The sequence below is a fragment of the Chamaea fasciata genome, unplaced genomic scaffold (genome assembly GCF_029207755.1).
Source record: "Chamaea fasciata isolate MVZ Bird 193981 ecotype frontalis unplaced genomic scaffold, bChaFas1.0.hap1 SCAF_9, whole genome shotgun sequence".
NCBI classification, from domain to species: domain Eukaryota; kingdom Metazoa; phylum Chordata; class Aves; order Passeriformes; family Sylviidae; genus Chamaea; species Chamaea fasciata.
The window spans coordinates 34,180,013-34,202,926 of record NW_027094094.1 but is presented as its reverse complement, the minus strand read 5'-3'; the positions used below and the strand labels follow the sequence as shown (position 1 = coordinate 34,202,926).

Below are 22,914 nucleotides of genomic sequence, written 5' to 3'. Positions count from 1 at the left end.
TCTCTGCTGTTGTTCAGGGCAGTGATTACTTGCTTTTGGCTTCCTCTGAGCCCCGAGATGGCTGTGGTTTAGAGTTTGATGTATGCATATGTGTCTGAGATATCTTAAGGTCCTTTGTGATTAAAAGTGTTATGTCCAGCAAGTATCACTGTTATCTGTCACACCGAGCAGCTGAGGCTCTTGCAAAATCATTCATTTTGGAGTACTCTTAAAATGTTAGCCCATCCGTTACAGACTGATAACACAAGGTAAGAATAAAATATGTAGTTTTACATTGATTTTTATACATAGAGAAATTGAAAATGTGAAATATTTTTACATTACTTATCGATTCTCAGCCAAGACCAGAGGTAACTACAAAAATAAATACTACATAAAGCAGATTATATATACCTCATACATTTTAAAAGGGAGTGAAGTCCATGATATCACCTATCATTATGCAATGATGAAGTGAGTGGTTGCAGCCGATCTCTCTTCAAGGATTTGCCAAATTGCACAGGAAAGTTTTAAGAAACGGTTGAAACAATTGTAAAAAAGGTAGCACTTTCTTAATTTTAAGAAATGGTTGAAACAGTTGTAAAAAAAGGTAGCAGTTTCTTAATTTTGCCGATATTTTTAACCTTTGAAGCTGTGTGCTATTTTTAATTTGTGGTATACCACATCATATGTGGCCTGTTATTCAGGCCACATTCGGTTGCTGTTGAATGTCTCATGTTATTTTCTTCCAGCTCTTTGAGGGGATGTGGGTCAGCAGCAGTGGTTGCTTGCAGTCACCTGCCATGCATGTCATAGCATACAGTGTTTAATTTTCTGTGGGCATTATTTTCTGTGGTGACTGCCAGGTACTTCTATTAACACAGTCTTAAATTAATTAGGAAGTTTTGCACATCGCTACTGCTTGTTTCTCCTGGATAATGGAATTTTGAAGAAATGCTTTAGATAATTTCACTCACACCAAACTCAGATTTGCACACTGAGACCTGGAAAGAATAAATAAATCTCACCTCCTCTTGTGTTTTACCTTGTGTAATGTGCTGAACTTGTTCAGCTGGGGATGCAACATGAGCGTTAAACACTCACTCCTTTTGAATGTCAGTTGCCAGTGTGAAAACACTCCTTCGTTATTTTTGGAGCTCATTAATTTGGGGCACATTTAAAAGAAGTGATACCTTTTCACTCTGCTTCTGATAATCCCATTCATAATAATGCTTTGGAGAAAAAAGCAGCAAATGAACGGGATAAAAATGAAGAGTAGGGGTAATGTTTGGTGCATTTAATTCATCTGTGTGTGATTCATAGTCTTCAGAAATCACGACATGGGTATGGCTTCACTGACTGCAGCTTGCTCTTGGCACTGTCACTAGATGAGATTTTGGAGTCTCAAATTCAGTTGAATTGTTAGTGACCTCTGAAAAAGGTGGATGACAGAGATGTTACCTGGATAAATACAGTGTGTGCTTCCTTTGACGTCTGCGAAGTTCCACCAAAGATTTATGGGCTCGGAGCCAATCACTTCAATAGAGGTTCTCCGCATTTTTCTTTGTTTCCTCTCAAGAAAATACTTTTTAAGGCCTACCCACATCTTGATAACGTCTTCTGGAACTCTGCTAAATGGGTCAGCAGGGAGGTGTGTGGGTGGTGGACTGTATGCATCATCCAGAAATCCACTGGCCTAGTAACTGAAGAACTGCCGTGATTTCCTGTTGATCTGATTGGGTGAAGCTTGGTTAGAGGCTACTTATGCCCACATTTTCATTTTAAAATAGTGTAGTATCCCCCAAAGTAAGTGCATTGAAAAGTCTCACTGAGAGATTTCATGTGCATGCAGCATTTCAAAAGATTGTTGTCTTCTAATTCAATGTTCTGTGGAATAGCTGACCCCTGTGACCCCTGGCTGTAAGGAGCGTCGTTCAACCCTGAATGCTTCTGACACTAAATATTAGCCTCGAATTCATGTCCTGATTCTGAGATTTAATGAATTTCAAGGCAAAGCAGTGATGCTGTTCATGTGGTGAAATGTTGCTGTAGAGATCTGAAGTCTAGTGCTATCCTTAGGATGATGAGTTTTTGCATTTATGTCAAGGTGTGATGGCTTAGTTCTCAAACAGTTGCATGGGCATAACTGAAATGTTTGGTATTTACTGCCATTGCTGACTGACTATATATAGTCAGAAACACAACAGTTGTTGTCCGCCTTGTTTCTATCTATTGCAGTGTCAGTGTTTCTTGTGTTTAGCTGTTATCATGCTCAAGTGTGTTCCCAGATAAGCCTGTCATCACACAGAGCAGGGAATTGGAAGCGAGTTACTTGCTGGAGTTACATTTTGAGCCTTAAATAACTCTTCAAAAGGAAATTCTAACAAATGCTTTTGATATTTTGAATGGCCATGTTTAATGTCTTTTGACATTAAATGGGAGGCAAGAGTTTGATGGCGTGAAAAACACTACCACTCACTGGCTAGAAATGGAGAGCTGACTTAAAAGAGAATTTACTAAAGGAAGGGTATAGGGATCTTTTGTATTAAATTGTGTTATTTGTCCCTCCACTCATCTTAAAAGTAAACTTAATTTTCTCATCCTTCACGAAGAGGTATGTGTGTGGATTTTACATCTAAGGGACTTCCATTCTGGGAGGCAGAGCTTAAACGGCTTAAAATAATCTGTGCTGTACAGTCCTTTCATCAAACTGAGAACAGATCCCCTGGAGAATATCTTTTGACATCAGCATGGCTGGATCAGGTGCCCCTGAGTGGGAAAGGGGGAATGAAGAGGTGGGTGTAAGGCATGATGGGGATGTGTGGTGGCTCTGATTACGCATTAGGAAGGACTGGACGAGATGTGGAAGTGGAACTTCCTGATATGCAGTGGTGAAATAGTTGCAATGCAACAGAATCCAGTGGTATCGGAGTGGAATAAGAGACTATGTGGCAGGAGAGAAATGTCCTGTAACAGCTCCAGAAAGCTATTGTGAGAATCTGAGTTATCACAGTGTTGAATATTAGGAACATGCAGGAGGTATCGATCTGCTGTGCCCTGACACTGATAGCGTCACTTCAGCTGGCTGGCTGAAGCAGAATCCTTTTATTTGCTGTAGCAGATGGAGATGGTATTTGTAGGAACAGAACAGGCAATTGTACTGGTGACTGGTATTGTTTAATCTTGTGCTTTTAGAAAGGGTAGGTTGTTCTGTGCTGTGCTGTGACCTTGACTCCCAACCTGCTCTGGCACTTATTGTGCTTAATGTGTTAGTTGATGCCTGCGGAATTAGAGGCTGCACATACTATCGTGTAAATAAGAGCTAATAAGTGTTCTGTTATTGGTGAATATTCCACTGGAATACTGTGTTCAGCTCCGGGGCCCTCAGCATGAGAGGGACATGGACCTCCTGGAGCCAGCCCAGAGGAGGCCGCAAAGATGATCAGTGGAATTGAGCACCTCCCCTGTTAGTTCAGGTTGAGAGAGCTGGGCTGGTTCAGCCTGTGGAGAAGGCTCTGGGGAGACATTCCTGGAGCCTCTCAGAACCCAAGGGGGTCCTACAAGAGATCTGGAGAGGGACTTTCTACAAGTGGAAAAGGCTTTAAACTGACAGAGGGGGTTTTAGATTAGATACTAGGAAGAAACTCTTCACTATGAAAATACTGAGGCCCTGCACAGGGTGCCCAGAGAAGCTGTGGCTGCCCCATCCCTGGAAGTGTCCGAGGTCAGGTTGGATGGGATTTGGAGCAACCTGGGCTAGTGGAAAGTGTCCCAACCCATGGCAGAGGGATTGGAACCAGATGTTATTTGAGGTCCCCTCCAACACAAAGCATGCTAGGATTCTGTATTATAAACCATTGTGGGTTTTTTCTCATTTGTTTGTATTTCTGTCCTCTCAAGTTTGAGACTGAAATGTTGGAAATTCTTGCTACTTATTTTGGTATGTCCATCCCCCCCTTAGTAAACGAGCTCCTATTGTCAACTGTGTTTCTCTGGAACTGTAAAGCCAGAAGCCTCTAATAGTGCAGTTCAGGAGTGGGTGACAGGACTTTCTTGGCAACAGTACCTCCTCGTGGGAGGACACAAGAATGGCATAAAATTCACTGCATTCCATGTGCATTTCACACTGCTGCAGTTAAAATGAAAAAATGGGACGAGAAGGCCAGTTGTAAATACAAATAGAAGAGAGGAAAACCTGACGTGTGGATGGGATTTCAAAAGGACGAAGAAAACCCGTTCAAAGAAATAAAAGAAGAAAGCGTAGTTTTGTTGATCTTTCCTAAAGCAGTGAAGAGCACTTGGCTGTTGTCAGTGTTATGCTGAGCACTGTCTCTGAGGGGTGCTCACTGCCCGCGGCTGGTGGCCTTGTTGCAGCCTCTGTACAGACACATCCTGGCACGAGCTGTCAGCTAATTGCCAACAGGCTCATAGTCCACTTGTTCAGAAAGGAATTTTCATGTAAGGTTTTGGGTATTTTTGGTGCTGGATAAAGTGCGTGAATCCTCTAACTTTTAAAAAAATTCCATGTGGCTGAACAGTGTTTTTACGTTTCCCTGTGCCTGAGCAGATTTTTGTAGGCACGTGTAAGTAGCAGTCATTTGACACAGCAGTAGCTGTCAGTAGCTGATCAGCTGATGGTGGAGCAACATTTACTTTGGGAGTCATCTATCTGGGTGTGTTGAACAGAGTCTTGGAAATATCTGCCTGACAGTAATTGTGTAGTTGTGATAAATCCTGGCTTTGGTTCTTTGAATTGCTTTTTGTTTGATTGTCTAAAATAATTGAAATACTACGAATGCTGCTGTCTGTCTGAATTCCTGTTTGTGCCACTAAAAGGGCATTTTTTGTGTTTCATTGTTTGTGACAAATGTAATTATGGAAGAATATCCACTTGATGGGAATTAAAATAAAAATAGATTGAATTGCATCAGACTGTCATGCTGTCTACTGCAATTTTAAAAAGTTTTAGCATCTTGTTGTTGTTGGAGCTGTCATTTTCTGCAGTTTGTACTTGTAGCTCCTATCTGTCTAGCCTGCATTTCATGGCTCTATTTTAGGGTTATGATTTTATGTGTTCATCTGGCCATCCCAGCTTCTGTCACACTCATTTCTAAGGGCTTGGTCATATTCAGACCCTTCTGACTTGCGTTAGCTCAGAGCATTGCAGAGTGTTGAGGGGGGGAAGGGACCTCTGAGGGTTGTCTTGTCCAATGCCCCCTTGGGGCAGGGCCAGCAGTCTGCCCAGGACCGTGTCCGGTCAGGTTTTTAACTTCTCCCAGGATGGAGACTTCATTGTTGGCATGTGCCACTGCTGAGTCACTCTCACAGTGAAAAAACATCTTCTGATGCGTTCATGGAATCTCCTGTGTGTCAGTTTGTCCCTGTTGCTTCTCCCCATGTTGCTGGGCTCCACTGAGAACAGTCTGGCTCTATCTCCTTTTCACCTCCTTCAGGTATTTATGGTGTTTGTCACTGTTGTCCGTGTTGTTGAATTTCATTTACCAAACTTCACATTGGAGAGCAGTGCATTGTTGTCTACTGGCAGTCACTAGCTCCATGGCACAGATTTCACTTTATGTCAGTCAGATGTTTGAGTATATGAGGTTTTCATTCCATTAACTTACATTTGTAATGAGAAGAGAAATATTTGATTCCTTTCTGTGGCCAGGAATTTTTTAATAGCAAGGACACCAAAGTACATAGTAATATAACAAGTAGCGACTAGAAAAGTTTAACAAAGCCTTGGCTTTGTTGTGTACAGTGAAGAGTAACAGTGTGAAGGCCAAGGAAATTATTTCAGAACTAAATGATGCTGTAGCACAGAAAGGGAACATCATGGAAGATGTGGAACATTAACCTGCACGATCTGTAATAACTGACCTTCATTTCAAGGCATTAGGGCAACAAAGAGATACCAGATTTATTGGCAATACTCGCGACTCGGCAAATAACTGACGGAGCTTCAATGACTCCCTTTCCTGTGGGTGTTGTGCTCCAGCCTAAGGCAGTTTGTGCTCCTTTTGCAGGCGAGGCGCTGCGGGTGTCGGCAGAGGCGTTCACCAGCGACCCCTGCTCGCTGCCCAGGAGGCAGGCCGTGGTCCCGGCCGCCCGCTCGCTGCTGGCCGCTGTCACCAGGCTCCTCGTTCTGGCCGACGTGGTGGACGTGGCCCATCTGCTGCAGCACCTGACCGTGGTGAGTAACGCTCTGCTCACCTCGCTCCTGTCAGCCGCACGTGTCTGCTCGGGCCTCTTCTGCCATGGGGAGCCTTCTGCACCTGAGCCTTGCAGGTCGCATGCACGTAACACCTGGGCAGCTGGGGCAAGTGCGCGTTCTAGATGAGGTTTGTAAATGGACCAGAAAAACCTATCTGCTTGCAGCTCAGCGTACTTGCTCTATTCTTGGTTCCTTTTTTTTTGCCTCTAATAGTTTCAGTAATTTAAAAGAGACCAATAAAAACACAGATTTCTGTTGACTTCTTAACATTTCTGGGCACAGGTGTATAATCAATGCCACCTCTCATAATGCCTCATGCCACAAGAGAACACAGTGACTTAAAGGACCATGTTGAAGCCAGTTCAATTTGGTGAGGATGAGAGAATGAAAATTTGGCTCCAATTCAGAGTAGGAAAAGTATTTCATAATAAAAGAATGTTGTGTGGGTTTCAATACTGGGCTTGAAAGATCTGTCACTGACAACTTCTAGAGGTGCACCACAGGCTGAATTAATTCTGACTTGCAGAAGCTTCCGTGATGTTCCAAATGTTTAAATTTGTCAGCGGTAATAGGAATGGCCTATGTCTTTTGTACTGTTTGTGGAAAATTTTCTTAAATTATGATATTTATCATATTATTTATATTTATAATCTATTACATTTTTAATGTTTATTTTCATAATCCTAGATGGTCTCTTCTGAGATGTTTTACATGAGAGAACTAAAATTAGGGGGTTTTCCTTGCTAGACTTTCAGTATTTCCAAACAGCTGTCTAATTCACTTCATGTTTTCCTTCTGAAAATGAAAACAAAAAGTAACTGAAAATGATGAAAGAATGCAGTGTCATTCAGAAAAAATCCAGCTCTGCAAAGAGTGCCATTAAATTGTCATCATCTTCCATGCCTCCTCTTAACAGGAGGGAAAACTGCATTTGTAAATGAACCCTCAGAAAAAACTAGTGTGGTGTAACACTCAGAAATGCCTGTGCAAAAAGACTCACCCTAGTTCTTGGAGGAGAGTGTTCCATTTTGCATATTTATTTAGTCTCTGCTCTGGCTGTTGAACTTGCTAGCAGTGATATTAGCTGTAATGGTGTCTTTTTATGTTGACACCTAATTAGGAAATTGACTTAATGTGATTTCAACGTATGCTTTGAACATCCCTCAGTTTGTAACAACTTTTGGTTGCAGCTAACTGAGGCAGATTTAAATGCAATTAAATATTTTAATGAATTTCAACTTGCCTCTATTCTAAGTGTTTAACTGAAATCATTATACTTAAACACTCCCTTAGGAATTCAGTTTTTCTTCAATATGGACTTGCTCCCACAAAAGGACATTATATTCACACAGTGTCAAAGTAGACCTTGTCTTTGCTGTATCAGCTCTAATATTCTTGGGTTTTGCAAGTTCAGATGCCTTGAAAATCAACTCCTTAAAAGTCATTATCTACTTTTCTTTGCACTTGTTCTAAAACCTTAATACTTCTACCATATTATTCTTTTACTCAGACACGGGTGTTACAGCTGTTATCATTTAAGAGATGGGAAATTTCATTGCTCTTTATTTCCATGTCTCTGAGCGCTATAATTTTCATGGGGTAGAATGAAGACATTAGAAAGGACTAAGCCAAAATTAATTTGAAAAATTAAAAAAGTGATAGTAGAATAAAAGACATAAAAATTCCAATCAAAGACCTTTTCTTTATTTGCATGTATAAAATGAAATAAGTTGGTTGGGCATCATCAAAGAACTCTGTACAGTATTAGTGAGATCTTGCTCAATATAGAAGTATTGAATGGGGAAGTACCTCTTTAAATATCTAATATTTTTCAAACCCATTTATCAAAGAGTGTTGAGTTTTTATTCTTGGTCCCTCACTAAAATTAGTTAATTCCAACACTGACGTTTAAAACGATACCTCTTTCTACTGACAGAATACACTCGGGATCAGCAACCTTTAATTTCCTTAGTAGCCTGGGAATAAAAGTGGAAAGAAAACAAAGACAATGTGACTGGCTGTCATAGAAAGTCTCATTTACTGTTCCCTGTCACATCTGCCTGTTGATGTATATCTAGGAAAAAAGGGTGAACCTCAGCTATCTCCTTCAAGTTTATGTAGTCTCTAACAATATTGTTTTCTGTACATTTTGCTTAGACTTAGGAGTGTTTTTGAATTCTGTGTAACGAAGTCTTCATGTTAAACAGTGTGTAATGCTGAAAATACTGAATATTTTTTTGTCACAAAAATACTGAAACGTGACTTTTCAAAAGGAGAAATAACAGGTGAGTTTGAAAGGATTTGATAATTTGATAATTGATAATTTCCATTTGATAATTGAACCAAATGTTCAAAAACCTAGCTTTGTGAACAGGAAATCAGCTTTTTTAGAAGTTTTGCTAATCAAGTGGAGAGAACTTTGGCTGTTTAATGAATTCTATCAGATCTTCACCAAGCAAAGAGTGAATAATTGTGTGTGTAAATAATGCATACTAGATGCCAGTACAAAAGTGACTGATCACATTCTGGCACAGAACACTTCTGGCAACTTGTGGAATTCATGGTCTTGTAAGACTATGAGGATGCAGTTCAAACAGGAAGATTCTTTTAGATTTCACTGAAAAAATAAGGTAGACACCAAAAAGAAAGGTTGTACTTCTTTAAGCAAGTTTTTTTAATTTTTTTTTTTTTTTAACAGGAAAGAGTTTAAATAAATAGCTATCTCTGTCTGAGTTTCCATGCTTAGAGAGTTTGAAGTCTCTAAAGAAACAGCTAAATTCTGAAAAAATGTGGTCAGACAAAGGGCTGTCTTGTGTATTGCGCACTCTCATTCAGAGCTGCGTTAGCTTATCCATTATGGTTAGTAATGCTCGATATTGTTTAATTAAGTGAATTAACAGACTAATGGAATTGCTTAAATTTATTGATCAGAAGAGAACAGCAGGAAAGTAACAAGTTTGGAGAATTTCATTCAAAGAGCATTGGCAGTCTGTCTTTCTCTAATCGGTTTCAGATCATGCTGAGCCAACGTGTTTTATCTGCCTTTTCCCCCTTCACGTCATGCTTGTAGATTTACTGTGTAAGTCTTCATATTTTTCATGAATGCCTCAGACAGCATGATCTTTACAAAATGCTTGCTTAGAGTTATTTAGAACTCCTGCCAGGGGGAAAAAAAAAAGAGAATGGCTAGAGATAAGAAGCAACTTGTGAAGTTGGGCCCTTTGAGCGTAGTGCTGTCTGTTCCTCCCTTTCCTGCAGAGTATTCATCAGCATTAAAGATCTTCTGAGCAGGAACTCGGTAGGGTTACATGGAATGAAAGAGCAAAGTTGTCTTGGGCTGCCCTGTGCTTCAGGTTGAAGGGCTTGGTTCAGCTTCCAGAACTGTGCTTAATTGATCCAGATCCCTGTGTGGAGCCTTCTACCCTCCAGGAGATCACTTTGGCACATGGACCTGTGTGAGTCTTGGATGGTGTAGCCGGTCTCTAAACATTTCATTTTGGACTGGGGTGGGGGGGGGGATTCATTCTGCTCTCCGTCCCTGTGCTCAACTTCAGGGGGTTGGGTACCTGGAAAACAACTGGTCCTGCTACTAAAAGCTGAGACAGGGAAGTACCTCAGACTTTTCCTCTTTCTTTGTTACTGTGTTTCCCCCTGTATCCAATAAAGGATGGAGGTTGTCCTTAGCCCTCCATTTGTTTCTAATGTGTTTAGAGAGGCCTTGTTTTTTTACAGCAGTAGCCAGATTCAATTCTAACTTCTTGTCACCTTCCTTACTTGGGTGTGAGTCACTCCCATGGCAGGGGAACTTCTGGAGCATGAGGAGTATTAAGAAGGTGACAGGAGTCTTTGAGAGAAGATTTGGTTTCTCCTTTGGTTCACACTCCTATTTATTTTCTCATCAAACAGAAATTCCTGCTGCCAATCAGAGGTTTGTCTGTGGTACGTGGGATGCAGTTGTTTGGAATCAGGGCTACTGTGTTTGTCATCACACTCTGCAAATTCCATGGCACTCTGTGATGTGCAGTAAATAACAGAGGAAAAGCACCTTCCAAAGAATTGCTTTTAAGAGTTGGCTTTTTCAAAGTGAGCATCCTTATGAACGCAGCAGGAATCTGGATCCACTTCTGTGCTTGCTATAGGAGCCTCTTGACTGCTCCTTTGTAACTTGTAAAAATAAATAATTGTCAAGCTGTGGGATGATAAATTCTGACTGGAACGAAATAAGTTGTAAACATAAAGCTTGGGGAGATCTGTATCATAAAGGTGGCTTGTAACAGAGGTTAATAGAGTGCTTGAAGTCATGAGAAGTACAACTGAGTGTGAGAAATCCATGTTGCGTCTGGTGGTGAAGTTGGAAGGTGGGATATTAGAAAGGAAGAGACCTATTTGAAATAATTGTTTGGAGCGTGCAGATGTTTGCATGCTTCAGTCAGTGACCAGGGCTCCATTGCAGTCGACTCTCTTTGAACCTGTCAGGGAAGGAACATTGCTAAAGGCTTCCCTTTAGAGTGTCTGTTACTGTGTTTGGCCTCTACAGCAGCACTTACCACTCAAGTGCTGTGCTTATAAAGAAATAAGATGGAAGTGATGTTCTGAAATTTCCTTCCCTAGAGTGCTAATATGGGAAGGCAATTCTAGGCTGAGAAAATAATCTTGGGAAATGATCATCTCCTGCATGTTATTTATTGGTAGTATAGTAACAAAGGTGGTCTAATGTAGAATGGCTTGTCTGATCAACAATTCAAGCATGCAGAGATCATTCTGATCTAGAGAAATTTATTTTATAACTCATTTGTGCTCTCAGAGGCAGAAATGAGGAAATGCATGCAAAACAAACAGTATCTGCTTTATCATCAGACTGTATGTCTTCAGACCTTCTTGAAATGACAGCAGAATCATCTGATATTTTCTGAATGGAAAAAGCTGTGAGCTGCTCTCCATAAACCTCTCCAAAGGAGGCATGTTGCCCATTCCATTACAGCAAAATATGAGAAGAGCAGCTTTTTTCTCATAAGTATGTGTGTTCAGTAATTGGAATTTAAGAGAGGTTGTGAATGGTTTCTTTCCAACTGTATCTCTGGGTAATTTAAATAGTATATTTAGTATAATTTAGGCTTTTAAAGAACCAGTACCTTATCAAAACAGGAAGATATATTTTTTCAATGGACAGCTTCCTTATGTCAAAATGGAAATTAAATTTGCTTCTTGTCCTTAATTCAACTCATATTCATCTGTATGAAAATAAAAAGAAATATTTTATCAACAGAAAAAAAATTCAGTGCTACTGTACTGCCCTATGCGGTGGAAGATGATAATATTGATGCTCTGAAATGCAATTGTTCTTCGATTTGTGCAGCTCTAGACAAACAGAAAAGAGCCATTTCTCCTAATTCATGAGTAACAGTGTGGCTTTTTGCAGTACTGGCCCTAAATCTGAACCAGTTGTGCAGAAGGGAACTACATAAAGGAAGTGCAGCAGGCCCTTTGATAACATCATCCTTATATAGCTGGACTCCCAGGCAAGTGACATTAAAGGTGTGTGGTCTGTGCAGTAGCATCATGTACAAACTGGAGAAGCAGGATCTGCTGCCCCCACCCCTCTTCCTGTTTATACGGAGATTGTAAGGTGTTTACCAGGAATATGGCTTTCTACTCTCTATTTAATGATGTTGCTTCCCATCGTTCTGAACTATAAGCAATGAAGCACTTTGCACTGCATGTTTATAATCTCATAATTTTGTGTCCTGGCCTCCTGTTTAGCTGGTAAGCCATTAATTTTCATGGCTCATGTTGAAGATGAAACATAGTAAATTTTGGCTTAAGCAGTATCAAAATTTTAGTAGGATTAGTTAGTTTAATATGATTTCCTTTTGAAATGTGCAGCCACTCAGTCTCAGCCCCTTTTCTTTGATCTCATTGCCTCATTTTTGCTACATATGACAGCAGAGCAGAAGTTCCAAGGCTTCTGAACACAGGCAGAAGGACAGCGGAGAAAACCCTCAAAAGTGCTATGTCAGGAGCTCATAAAGACAGCAGAGGATTCTCAGCTGTTAATCTGCTTTACTGCAGGAGAAACTTCAGTCAGAGCTCACCTTTCATCTTTGACATTGCAGTGTGTAAGATGTGAGACCATAGGACTTTCAGTCCTGATGCTTACAGTCATTAATTAGAAAAACCGTGGTCAGCATCTGAGAGGAGACTGCAGGACTTTACCTTGCAATAATCAGGAGCATCAGACTTCCAAGGAGACTCTGTTGTAACATCTGGCCTGTCCACATTTGTGATGGTCATCACTTTCAGAGTTTTCATGGTATTTGTTGTTTTGTGACACCTAAAATGGGACAGTGAGAGTTGCTTCACTTAGTTGAAGCATTCGCAGTGTGTTGGTTTCCAGTCAGATGAGCACGGAGCCTTCATTCAGCCGTGGTTTGATGGTGCCTGTTCAGGACATGGGGGCTGCTGTGTTACCCACCCTGCGTTTTAGGGCCAGGGTGCTGGGCTCTGGGTCTGCACTGGGTGGGTTTGGGGTTTCCTGTGAAAGGAATGCTGTGGTATTAGTGAGTATAAAGTCACGCTCTTCTCTTTAAGGTAGGAAGTTGCCCGTGCACTGTCTGTGCTATGAAGTTATCTGTGGTAACTTGGCAAGCAGAAGCAGCTCTGATAATCAGTCAGAAGGAAGGAAAATCAGTCCAGGTAACTACTTGGTAGTGCTACTGAGAGCAAAAGTAGGAAAGGAATGCTACTTCTCAGCTTCCAGAGACTACTCAAAGCACTTTTGAAACACAACAGGCAGAAAAGAGTTTCTGTGAATCTTTTATGGTTATTTATATTTGGTTATTGGTAAGAGAAAAAACAGTCAGGAGTTCTAATTTTTTTTTTCGCCTCTAGACATGAGAGATGAGAGAGGTTTTTTTACCACTCACCCCAAAATGCTGGTTCACACTGATAGAAGCATGATGCAGTAAGATCCAGGTGTAGTTTTAAGTTTAACACATGTGCTGATAACCTCTGTATGTCCAAGGCACAGTTTTCTGATTTCCTGCTGATGGCAGTGGAAAGAGCAGATCTATGTTTTCTTAAAATTGCTTGGTTGATTTTTTATTTACTTTTGAGTTTAATTTTTAAAACGTGTTTCTCCCTTGCATCTAAAGACAGATGGTGATGTTCTGGCAGTTACCCATCAATTTTATTGAAGCATGTTGCCCTTATACATTTGGTTTGTATTTGCACATGCTCTCACGCTGTTTCTTATATCTCTTTCCAGAGAGCCAAATACATTATTAATGTTTTGATTGCTGCAGGACATAAGGAAGTGAGCGATCTTGCTAGCAGAGCTCCTGCTAATGAAGAATGGAAGCTGTGGGATTAAGTACATCCATAAAAGGATGATGATGATTCTACAACTGTGTTGTAGTCTAACATGTTGATGATTATCTAGGAAGAAAAATGACACCTGAAGAAAAGACTGCACCTTACGTTTATTTAGTGAGTTTGGGAATCAGTAGAGACCTTATCCCTGTATTATTCAATCCCACAACAGGGTGCAACAGCTTTGGGCGAAGTTCTGGAGAAATATGTCATGGTTTGAAGCAGAAGGTGCATGCTGAGCTTGCCAGAGACATTATGAGCAGTTTCTTACACACTTGAAAGAAAGCAAGGACTATGGAGTGCTTTTGGTCACCTTAAACTGAACTCAGGTCTTATTTGCAAATGTTGTAACTAAGTTACTTCCAGCTAAGGGGTTAGCCAGGAGTGGGAACGGATGAAAGCAAACATTGCAAATGCAAGGCTTTCAGGTCAGGTCTGGAGCAGAGGTCAAATCTGAAAACAACAAATCATACAAAAGTTGGAAGATAATGAAGCCAAACAGAAAAGAATAGAGAGTAACGCAGTTTTGTCTTAGCATGTGTGTTCTGTCAGGCATGTCAGTACAGAATTCAGGAACATATACGTTGGGTGAGAAAGTTTCATTTTATTTTTTGGTAGCAAACACTTTGAATGCAGCTAGAAAGTCTCCAGTTAACCTCTAGAAGTGCTGAATGAGGTAGAGTCAGATAAATTATAAATAGATAAAAACACTGCCTTAACTTGCCTTTTGGTTCTAAGAGCAGTGAGACTGAAATAAAGGTCGCAGAGCAGCAAACAAGAGGTGCTAACTTGCCTGAAGTTGCAAGCAAGTTGTTGTAAATTGCCAGTGGAAATCCACTGCAGCTGCTTATTATCCCCAAGGAGAAGTAGCTGGGGGCTGTCCAGCATCAGGTACAGCCTGGGCTCGAGCTCAGTCAAATGCTCAGGAATGAGGGGCTCTGGAGCACTCCACATCCATGATCACCTTTGGCTGTTGGTTATGTTGCCAGCTTCTTAAAGAGGGACAGAAGATGAGTGGAGGTTTGGCTTTGGTTTTTTTTTTTTTTTTTTTTTTTTTTTTTTTTTTTTTTTTTGTTTTGTTTTGTTTGTTTGTTTGTTGGTTTGGTGTTGGTTTTGGTTTTTTTTTCCCCTTTTACTCTCGTGGTTCATCATTCCCATTCAGTGGCTGTAGTTTAAGCAAAGAGAAATAGGGGCCGTAGAAATATACATACAGTGGCTGTATGTATGGAGAAATGTGGGCTGTAGTTGCTACAGAAGTGCTTGGTCTTCCCAGAACTGACTGGAAAACAGTCCATTGCCTCATTCCCTGGGCACTGGTACCACAGGGGAGCTTCACCTTCAGGCCTTGGGACTGCAGTAGGCTGAGTCGATATTTTGGAAGGATTTACAAGTGTGTAGTTCTTCCTGATTGTATCAGTGCAAATACATGTTTATAGACTTGATGGTAATCACAGTGATAAGAAAACATTACTGAGCTACTACCTGCAGCTTTGCAGCTGTCACATGCTCATGAGGGGAAGAAGAGTATTTCCAGCTGGGAAAACAGCAAGTCAGAGGAGAAGGCTCATGATTTCCTGAAGGTATTAGGGAAGCTGGACCTCCAGTTCTCCTCTGACACAAATCTTCATCTTTCTGTTACGGTTCCTACAGCTGGGCTGGTGTTGTGCATCTCTGGAAAATATCAGTCCTATTTTTAATAATAGTGTGTGCATGAAAGAAGTTTTGAATTTAAAATAAGGTCTATAATGAAGTGTAATTGGAGTTGTCACAGTTTTCATGGCAGAATGTGAGCACATTGCCCAAGGTGATTATCTGGTCTTAAATTACTCTTAAGTAAATTAACTTGATAAGAAGCACCCTGTGATTTCTAAGTTCTGCTGTTATGCTTGATAGAATGAGTTCATGGCCTGTATAAAGTTGCATACACTCTTCTTAGTTGGAAAGAAAGTGTTTAAATCTTTGTGAATATATTACTTCCAGGAACTTGGCACAGAAAAAGAACTCACCTTTAGAGGTTGATTGCTTGTGTTTTTTCTAACCTATGGAGTTAGATGATTTCATTTAATTAAGAAGGGCATATGAACAATGCTTTGAATTCTGTGTTTGGTTTCAAAACAAAACTGTAGGAATATGTGGAAGGTTAGAGGCAGCAAAGCTCAACTGCCTTAGCATTTAGTAGAAAAAAATTGTAATACAGAGTGAAACACAGCAACTGTATGACTGATAATTTTTTTTTTTGCTTTTTTTTTTTGTTTTCCCTCACAGTTTCAAAGAACATTTGAATCTTTAAGAAATGTATCCAGTAAATCTGATCTACAGAAAACCTACCAAAAGTTTCAAAAAGATCTGGAAAATCTTGATTACTTGGCATACAAACGTCAGCAGGTAAGACCATGGAAGCTTGTAAGAATGTTGGGCATAAACAGGGTGGGTGGTAAAGCTGCTGTGTTTGAAGAAGTGACTGTTCTGTCAGTTGGGTTTTGTGCTTTGTGCAGTGTCAGGAAAGGCAGCAGGAGGGGGCCAAGTGTACTCAATGCATATGGTGCTGGACTGCCTGGGTTTTGGTTTCTCAGCAGAGAGGAGCACAGGCAAAACAAGGAAGGGAGACTTAGCAGACATTAAAAGTTGCATTAACACGTAATTTTCTAAATGGAAGTGTATAGAAGTACTGTCTGCAATTTTTTACTTGAAAAATTAACCAAATTCACATAAGTTCATGGAATCCAATATTTCCTGTGCATGAAAACCACTAATATTTTCTTCTCTAGAAATGAATTTATGAGGTTAATATACATCTAACTTTGAAGTGCACATAGTCTTTGCCTTGTGCTTGCAAGATCAAGGTTAAATTGAATTGTTAACACGTGTTTAATGTTGGATATCCTGTCACTTATAGATAGCTTATGTAAAAATATCAGCTCTCATTATGGGTATTCACTATTTTTTTTTTCTCATGATGATAAAATAAGGCTTCACCTGTTCCAGAGCATAAGGGCAAAAGCTATATAACATTTCTGTGTGGGGTTCGTGGTTTGTGTTTTCCTGAATTCTGTCACTTGGTGTCAGTGTTGTCAAACAGTTCATGTGCTTGGGGCCGACCACTTGCAGCTATTTCTGTCAGGTAATTGATTAGATTACCTGTGTCTTAGTTAATTTGCATTGTTTATCTGAGCAGTAGTTACGTGGTTATGGTGACAAGTGTTTTACCTGCTTGTTGATACCGAGATTTTCATTTCAATAAAACTTGCTAAGAGAACAGAGATCTGCATGACAGCAGGAGACTGAAAGGAAGGAAACTTGGCCAGTCCTCTCTCAAAGACAGAAACAAAGCAATTAGTTCAGTCGGCTACACTTAGATTCCTGAGGAGAAACAACTACAGCAAATAACGAAAGAGACTATTTTATTTGTCTAGAAATAAGTCCAGGGATGAGTGATAGCCACCATAGGTTTGTCCAGATCTCGTCTTGCCAAATTAGTCTGGATTAGTGGCAAATATCTCATAATATGACTAGATTCTAACAGTGTCACAGGACTATTGCATAAATTAATGGGAAAAAAAAAAGATTAAATTTCTCTGGAATCAATGGAGATTTCTTCAGAACAGCTACCAATGATTCTCTGCAATTACAGAAATGCATTAAATCATTTTCTGCAGGGATCTGTTTTGGTTGCCCCACTGTGGAGCGTAACTTGGATAAGAAAAGAGAAGAGAAAGGGATTTCCTACGATGGAGAGAGGACAAGGAACCATTACTGCACTGTAGGGCAGGATTTGAGCTCACAATAATGTTCATGAATAGGTGTGCTGCTCTCAGATAGGGTACATTAAGGATGGGCACAAGTCATCACATGTAGGCAGGAACGGTCAGCTGCACAATGTATGATTTAAAACAACCAAATAGGCAACACTTAACAGGAAACTGAAAAGGCTCACCTCACTCCTGCTGCATAAAGCTGCACTTTTGTTTTTTCCCTTCAGACACTGCTGCCTAACAGACTACTGCCATTGTCATAAAATCAGTTATCACTGCTTCATTAAGAACCATTCTCCTTAGACTCTGACCCCATTTACAATCCCCAAATTCTGGTTTTATCCCACATTAGCACAAACATATCACCCGAAGTATCATTCTGTTTCATTAGGACGAAAAAAATAAATTGGTTTCCAGTCTACAGAATAGAATTCTAATCTTAGCTGCTACTTACCACTGAAATAAACCACCCAACACATCAAATTTCATATAGGAGACACACATGGTACCATAGCAAGTATTCATGTACAAAATCAGTGGTGTTTCCAAGTCCCCAGTGGAATGCACTCAAAATTCTCTACGGCTTTTAAAGTCATGCCCTTTTAACATTACGTAGTTGTCTCTGTAATTTAATCTCTAGCTGAAAATCTCATTTCCTTCCCACTGTAACGCTCAATTTTGTATTGTTTGTTTGTTGTTAAATTACCTGGGGACTTCTTAGTTGAGTATAAAGCATCATTCATCCTTGGCTCCCAAGACATTTCAGCTACATTTATCAGAGACAGGACTAGACTGGAATCTTTTATCCAAACTGAATACATCTTGGGCACAGCCAAAACTTATTCAGTTTCATAGAAACAGCAACAGTCTGAGCTTTGGAAAGATGAGGGGAGGCACTACTTTTTTCCTCAGAGGTTTAGCATCAATGCAAAGACAGAAAAATTGCACACATGGAGAGACAAATTAAAATCATTCAAGCCTGGAACTGACAGACACAAATCCAACTGAACAAGGGAGCTGTTAAAACCATGGCACAGGCTGGGGCAAGGTTGATGGGGGATATCAAAGTCTTCCCCCTTCCACTCTGAATACATATATAATCCTATAAGCACAGGGAATATGAGCACTTTCAGGTGAACAGGGAAAAGGAAAACCTCTTCACCCCTTAAGCAAGCCACAGAGACACACAGGACAGACAGACGCAAGGCCCAAATGACAGAGCTATAATCATGGAACTACTAAAATAAGTCACGTGGTTGAGAACAGAATTGGCATAATTTTTCACTCTCTTAGCTACCAAGACTAATTTTTTGTTTGCTTTTTTAAAAAATGAATGCATAAATCAACTATTTTAATGACACAACAACATGATAGATGTTGTTCTAGTGTCAGGGGGAGATAAGCAGCTAGAATACTGGAAATGTAACCTATAGTCTCATTTTATAATCAATACTGTTTGATTATAAATATACTGACTACATATTAAAGGAGGAAACAAAAGAATGCATTTTCAGAAATCTAATGGGAATTGAATGCCTATATATCCTTAAAATTACTTTTGGAGTAAAGTACAAGGCTTCTTGGAAAATTCCTAAACAAAATCTCAGCACACTCAACCCTAAAATCTAAAAGATTTGACAGTGGTAGAGTGGTAAATATAAAAGTGAACAAATTCACCCATTTATTAATCCAGGATGGCAATTCAAAAGACGTAATTCTGCCTTTACCCTTCAACAAGCAACCAAATGTGCAGTCATTCATAAGTCTGGAGGGAAAAAAAAAGTGAATTCTCATTCACATTCGTTCAGTAGCACAAGCCATAAGAAGATCCATAATTCCTGCCCTTTAATTTGCATCTCAGTTATTTCACATCTTTTCAAAAGGCATGGATAATGGACAGAAAGACTGCAAGAAGTGATTAATGTACTGCACCTCTTAACTAAGTCCTCTCAGTAGTTAATTGTCAGAAATGTTCTTTTGTTTTCTGGTTTGAACCTGTCTGACTTCCATCCATTGGCTCTTCTCGTATTTCTGAGTGCTAGAATAAAGATTTTGTTAAGTACCTCTATTCCTGACATTTCTAAGCCATAACCTTTTCGAGATAACTTAAGGAGCTCAGTCATGCTGCTGTCTATCATCATGCTTGTTTTCTTGACAACAAATAATTCACCCTGAACTCCCTCCAATTCTCAGCATACTTTTAAAGGGTTTGCCACAAAATGGACCTGCCAGTTGATAAGTGGTAATCTCTTTCAAAAACTTGCCTCCAGCTGCTGGAGTGGAGCACTTTGGTGAACAAATCTCATACTGCGCTGGTTTTGGCTTGGGTGTAGCTCATTTTCTTCACACCAGTCTGGGCTGTGCTTTGGGTTTGTGCTGGAAGCAGGGCTGGTTACACAGGGCTCTTTTGGTCAGTGCTGAGCAGAGCTTGCACAGAGCCAAGGCCTCCCCTGGCCCTCACCCGACCCCACCAGCGAGGGCTGGGAGGGGACAAGCCAGGACAGCTGACCCCAGGTGACCCAGGGGACATCCCAGACCACGTGGGGCCACGCTCAGCACACAGAGCTGGGGGCAGGAGAAGTAGGAAGGAGGACATTCAGGGTGATGGAGCTTTGTCTTCCGAAGTCACCATGACACATGGTGGGGCCCTGCTGTCCTGGGGATGGATCAGCACCCACCCAACCATGGGAAGTGGGGAATCAGTTCCTTGTTCTTCTCTCCTTGTGTGCATGGCTTTTGTTTCATCTGTTGAAATGACTTTATCAACCCACAAGTTCTCACTTGCACTCTTCTGACTTGCCCCTGCCAAAGTGAACAATCAAAGGTGAAGAATGAAAGTGCGTTTAATCCATTTTAACAAAAAGAAGTACCATTTGACTGAAGAAGCAAGTCTTCATTCAAAATTAAAACTTTCAAAATGCAAATTTGACCTGTACAATCATGAAGCCAGCTGCAGTAGTGATAACCAGGGACTGTGAGAAACAGAACAGCGAATGGCTCTGCTCCATCTTCTATTTCCCATGAGCAAAGTAAATTACTGTGTGCCCCTTAAATATCTTTGATACAGCCCTTAACTCCTTCAGTTTCCAACACAACTTTTAAGACCATTTCTAAATGTAACAAACATCACAAAGAAATCCTAAAAAGATTTTTTAAAATGGATTAGCCAAAATGATTTCCCATAGATTCAATCCCTTAACACACAATTTGCTCGAGGGCATACAATCAACATCAAACAAGCAAATCTTAAATCAGAATACTTTACAACAGGATACTGCTTCTGTGTGTGTGTGCACATACTAAAGTCCTGTTGTCAACTATAAGATGATTGATGGAGGCTTCTAGTCAAAACCTGAGTGTCTTTGGATTACAGCCAGCACTGCTACAGGCATCCTAAAGGCACCGTTAGCACTAAGAACAGCAGCAACGGTGGCAATTTTTCAGTTTGACAGGTGCTAAATACCACTGAACTTCATTATAAGTCCATTTTTATTGCAGCTGTTGCCCAACACTCCTTAAATGACCTTACAGTAAGATAATTATAATAAACTGGCTTAAACTAGTGCCATTTCGGCGGAGTGATATAGGGACAACTTCCCTTCAACAGCAACAAAGACTCACAAAAGGGAAAAGGAAGTGTGCAGCATCTACTACAGCATCCCAAGAGCAGAGCTGGGATCTGTCACTGAGTCCCATCTTATCCCCAAGTGCTTTACCATTTTGTCCTCTCATTTCCCCTGAAAACATTCATATTGCACAGGTGTTCATACTTAGGTTGTTACAAACCAATGTTAGCTTTACTTAGCTTTTATTGGGAACATTCCACGAAGTCACAGAGCAAGAGAACAAGTTTTAGTACTCATTGTGGCGTGTAGCTATTCTTTTTAGCCAAATTTCAGAGAAGAGACAGTATCAAGGAAATTAAAAGCTTGATTTAATTCAAAGGAATTTCCAGACTATCTCCTGGACAAGAAAGAAAATCTACATTTCTCAGACACAGGTATCTCCTGGCACATTTCAAAATGGCAGCCTGGCTATGAACAGATATTTTCACTTTGGACATTTGGTAGCAAGGAGTGTTCAGGAGCTTTGTCGTCAGCCCCTGAGTTCTCTGTCATCACCGGAGGAGTTCATTCAGCCCACTCCATATAAAACACATTGCTGTTTATTTGGCAGGTTTTTGTCATGCCTCTCTAAGACAGCCAACATTAACCTGCAGTGGCTTTCAGCATTTCACACAGTTCCTCCTCCTTCGTTAAAATCAAATCTTATAAATGTTATAAAGCATAACACTTTCATAATTCTGCATGGGAAGCAATATTTATGTTTGAATGAGGTCTAAGTGCTGTCTTCGTATCTCTGAAAGGAACAGTATTTTCAAAGACTGTGCTGAGTTCTCTGTCCCTCTCCTAGATCTACAGCTCTGTATGTTTTTATGGGTTGAAATAATCACCTAGTAAAGTGATATACAATTCTTAGCCATAATTGAAGAAGAAAATACATTCCCTAAATTTCAGGGAAGTAATGTATCTGCATATTGTACAGAAAAAGCAAGATTGAGAGAGGATGCTTCCTTTGTTGAACACTATAAAAATGATGTATGTTCTATTTTGATTTGACATTCTTTTCTTTCCTTTTTTAAAAATTAAATGCCTTGGAGCAGTAGGGAGTGGTGACTATAAAAAAAATTTTTCTTTACTGAATTGTAAAGGAAAAAAAAGAGAAATGGGAGCTACGTATATGAATGTCTTGTAAACATTTTCAAATTTGCTTTCTCAGCTATCCTGTGTGACCTTGAGCAAGCCTCTTAGTACCAGATCTCCTGGAGGACATCACTAAATGCCTCCATCCAAGAGCTAAAGATTTATGGGTGTATAAGGACTTGCCAGTAAGGTTCTGTGGATATTTGAAGTTCCTTTTGTCAGGCTATGACAGATTTATGTCAAACTAGGTAAAAAGTTCAGTCTGAGGACAACTGACATTTTTATGGGCTCAGAGGCAGTACATAGTGCATAGTCTGAGCTACTGTTTTTGTGTGTGGTGGGAGGTTTTTTTTTTTGTTTGTTTGGGGATTGGGTTATTTTTTTGTGCTTTTTTTTTCTTAGTATGGGAAAAACTGCTATTTAGATGCTGAAAGAGTGCAAGCTAAAAGTGCAATAACAGTTTGGAATGCAGAGCTGTGGTTACTAAAGAGCGGCTAATGAATGATGTTATGTCCTGGTGAAAATGACAGTAATAGGAGTTTGTGAAAGAGTTATCTGAGGGGATTGTTACATTGCATTGATCCCAGCCTGACATACACACACACCAGCTTCTCACAGAAAAATTAATTCTCGTATAAAATGTTTCTCTGCTTTGGCGCCTTGTAAAAATCAGATTAGATGAAGTGCAAAGCCTTGCAAAATGAATGAGGTGTGAATGGAAAATGGTTTGAGAACATAATGCTTGGGAATGATGGACAAACCCTGCAGAAGTGCTGTTCCTGACATGTTTGCTCCAGGAACTTGTAGCAGGCGACAGCCAAAGCAGACTGTGCTGGGAGCAGTTGTGTCTTGCTGTCTTTATCTGACGGCTGAGCTTGTGGTGCAGTTACTGTGGCCA

At 40.2% G+C, this 22,914-nt stretch overlaps 1 protein-coding gene across 2 annotated transcripts in view; it reads left to right on the top strand.

The window, feature by feature from the left end:
• Positions 1–22,914, top strand: part of CTNNA3 (catenin alpha 3) — a 407,433-nt gene that overhangs the window by 13,679 nt on the left and 370,840 nt on the right. For both annotated transcript variants that reach the window (XM_066191821.1, XM_066191820.1), the window contains exons 4-5: positions 6,006–6,172; positions 15,827–15,946. In XM_066191821.1, coding sequence (XP_066047918.1) covers positions 6,006–6,172; positions 15,827–15,946 — 287 coding nt within the window. The remainder of the gene's footprint in view (positions 1–6,005; positions 6,173–15,826; positions 15,947–22,914) is intronic.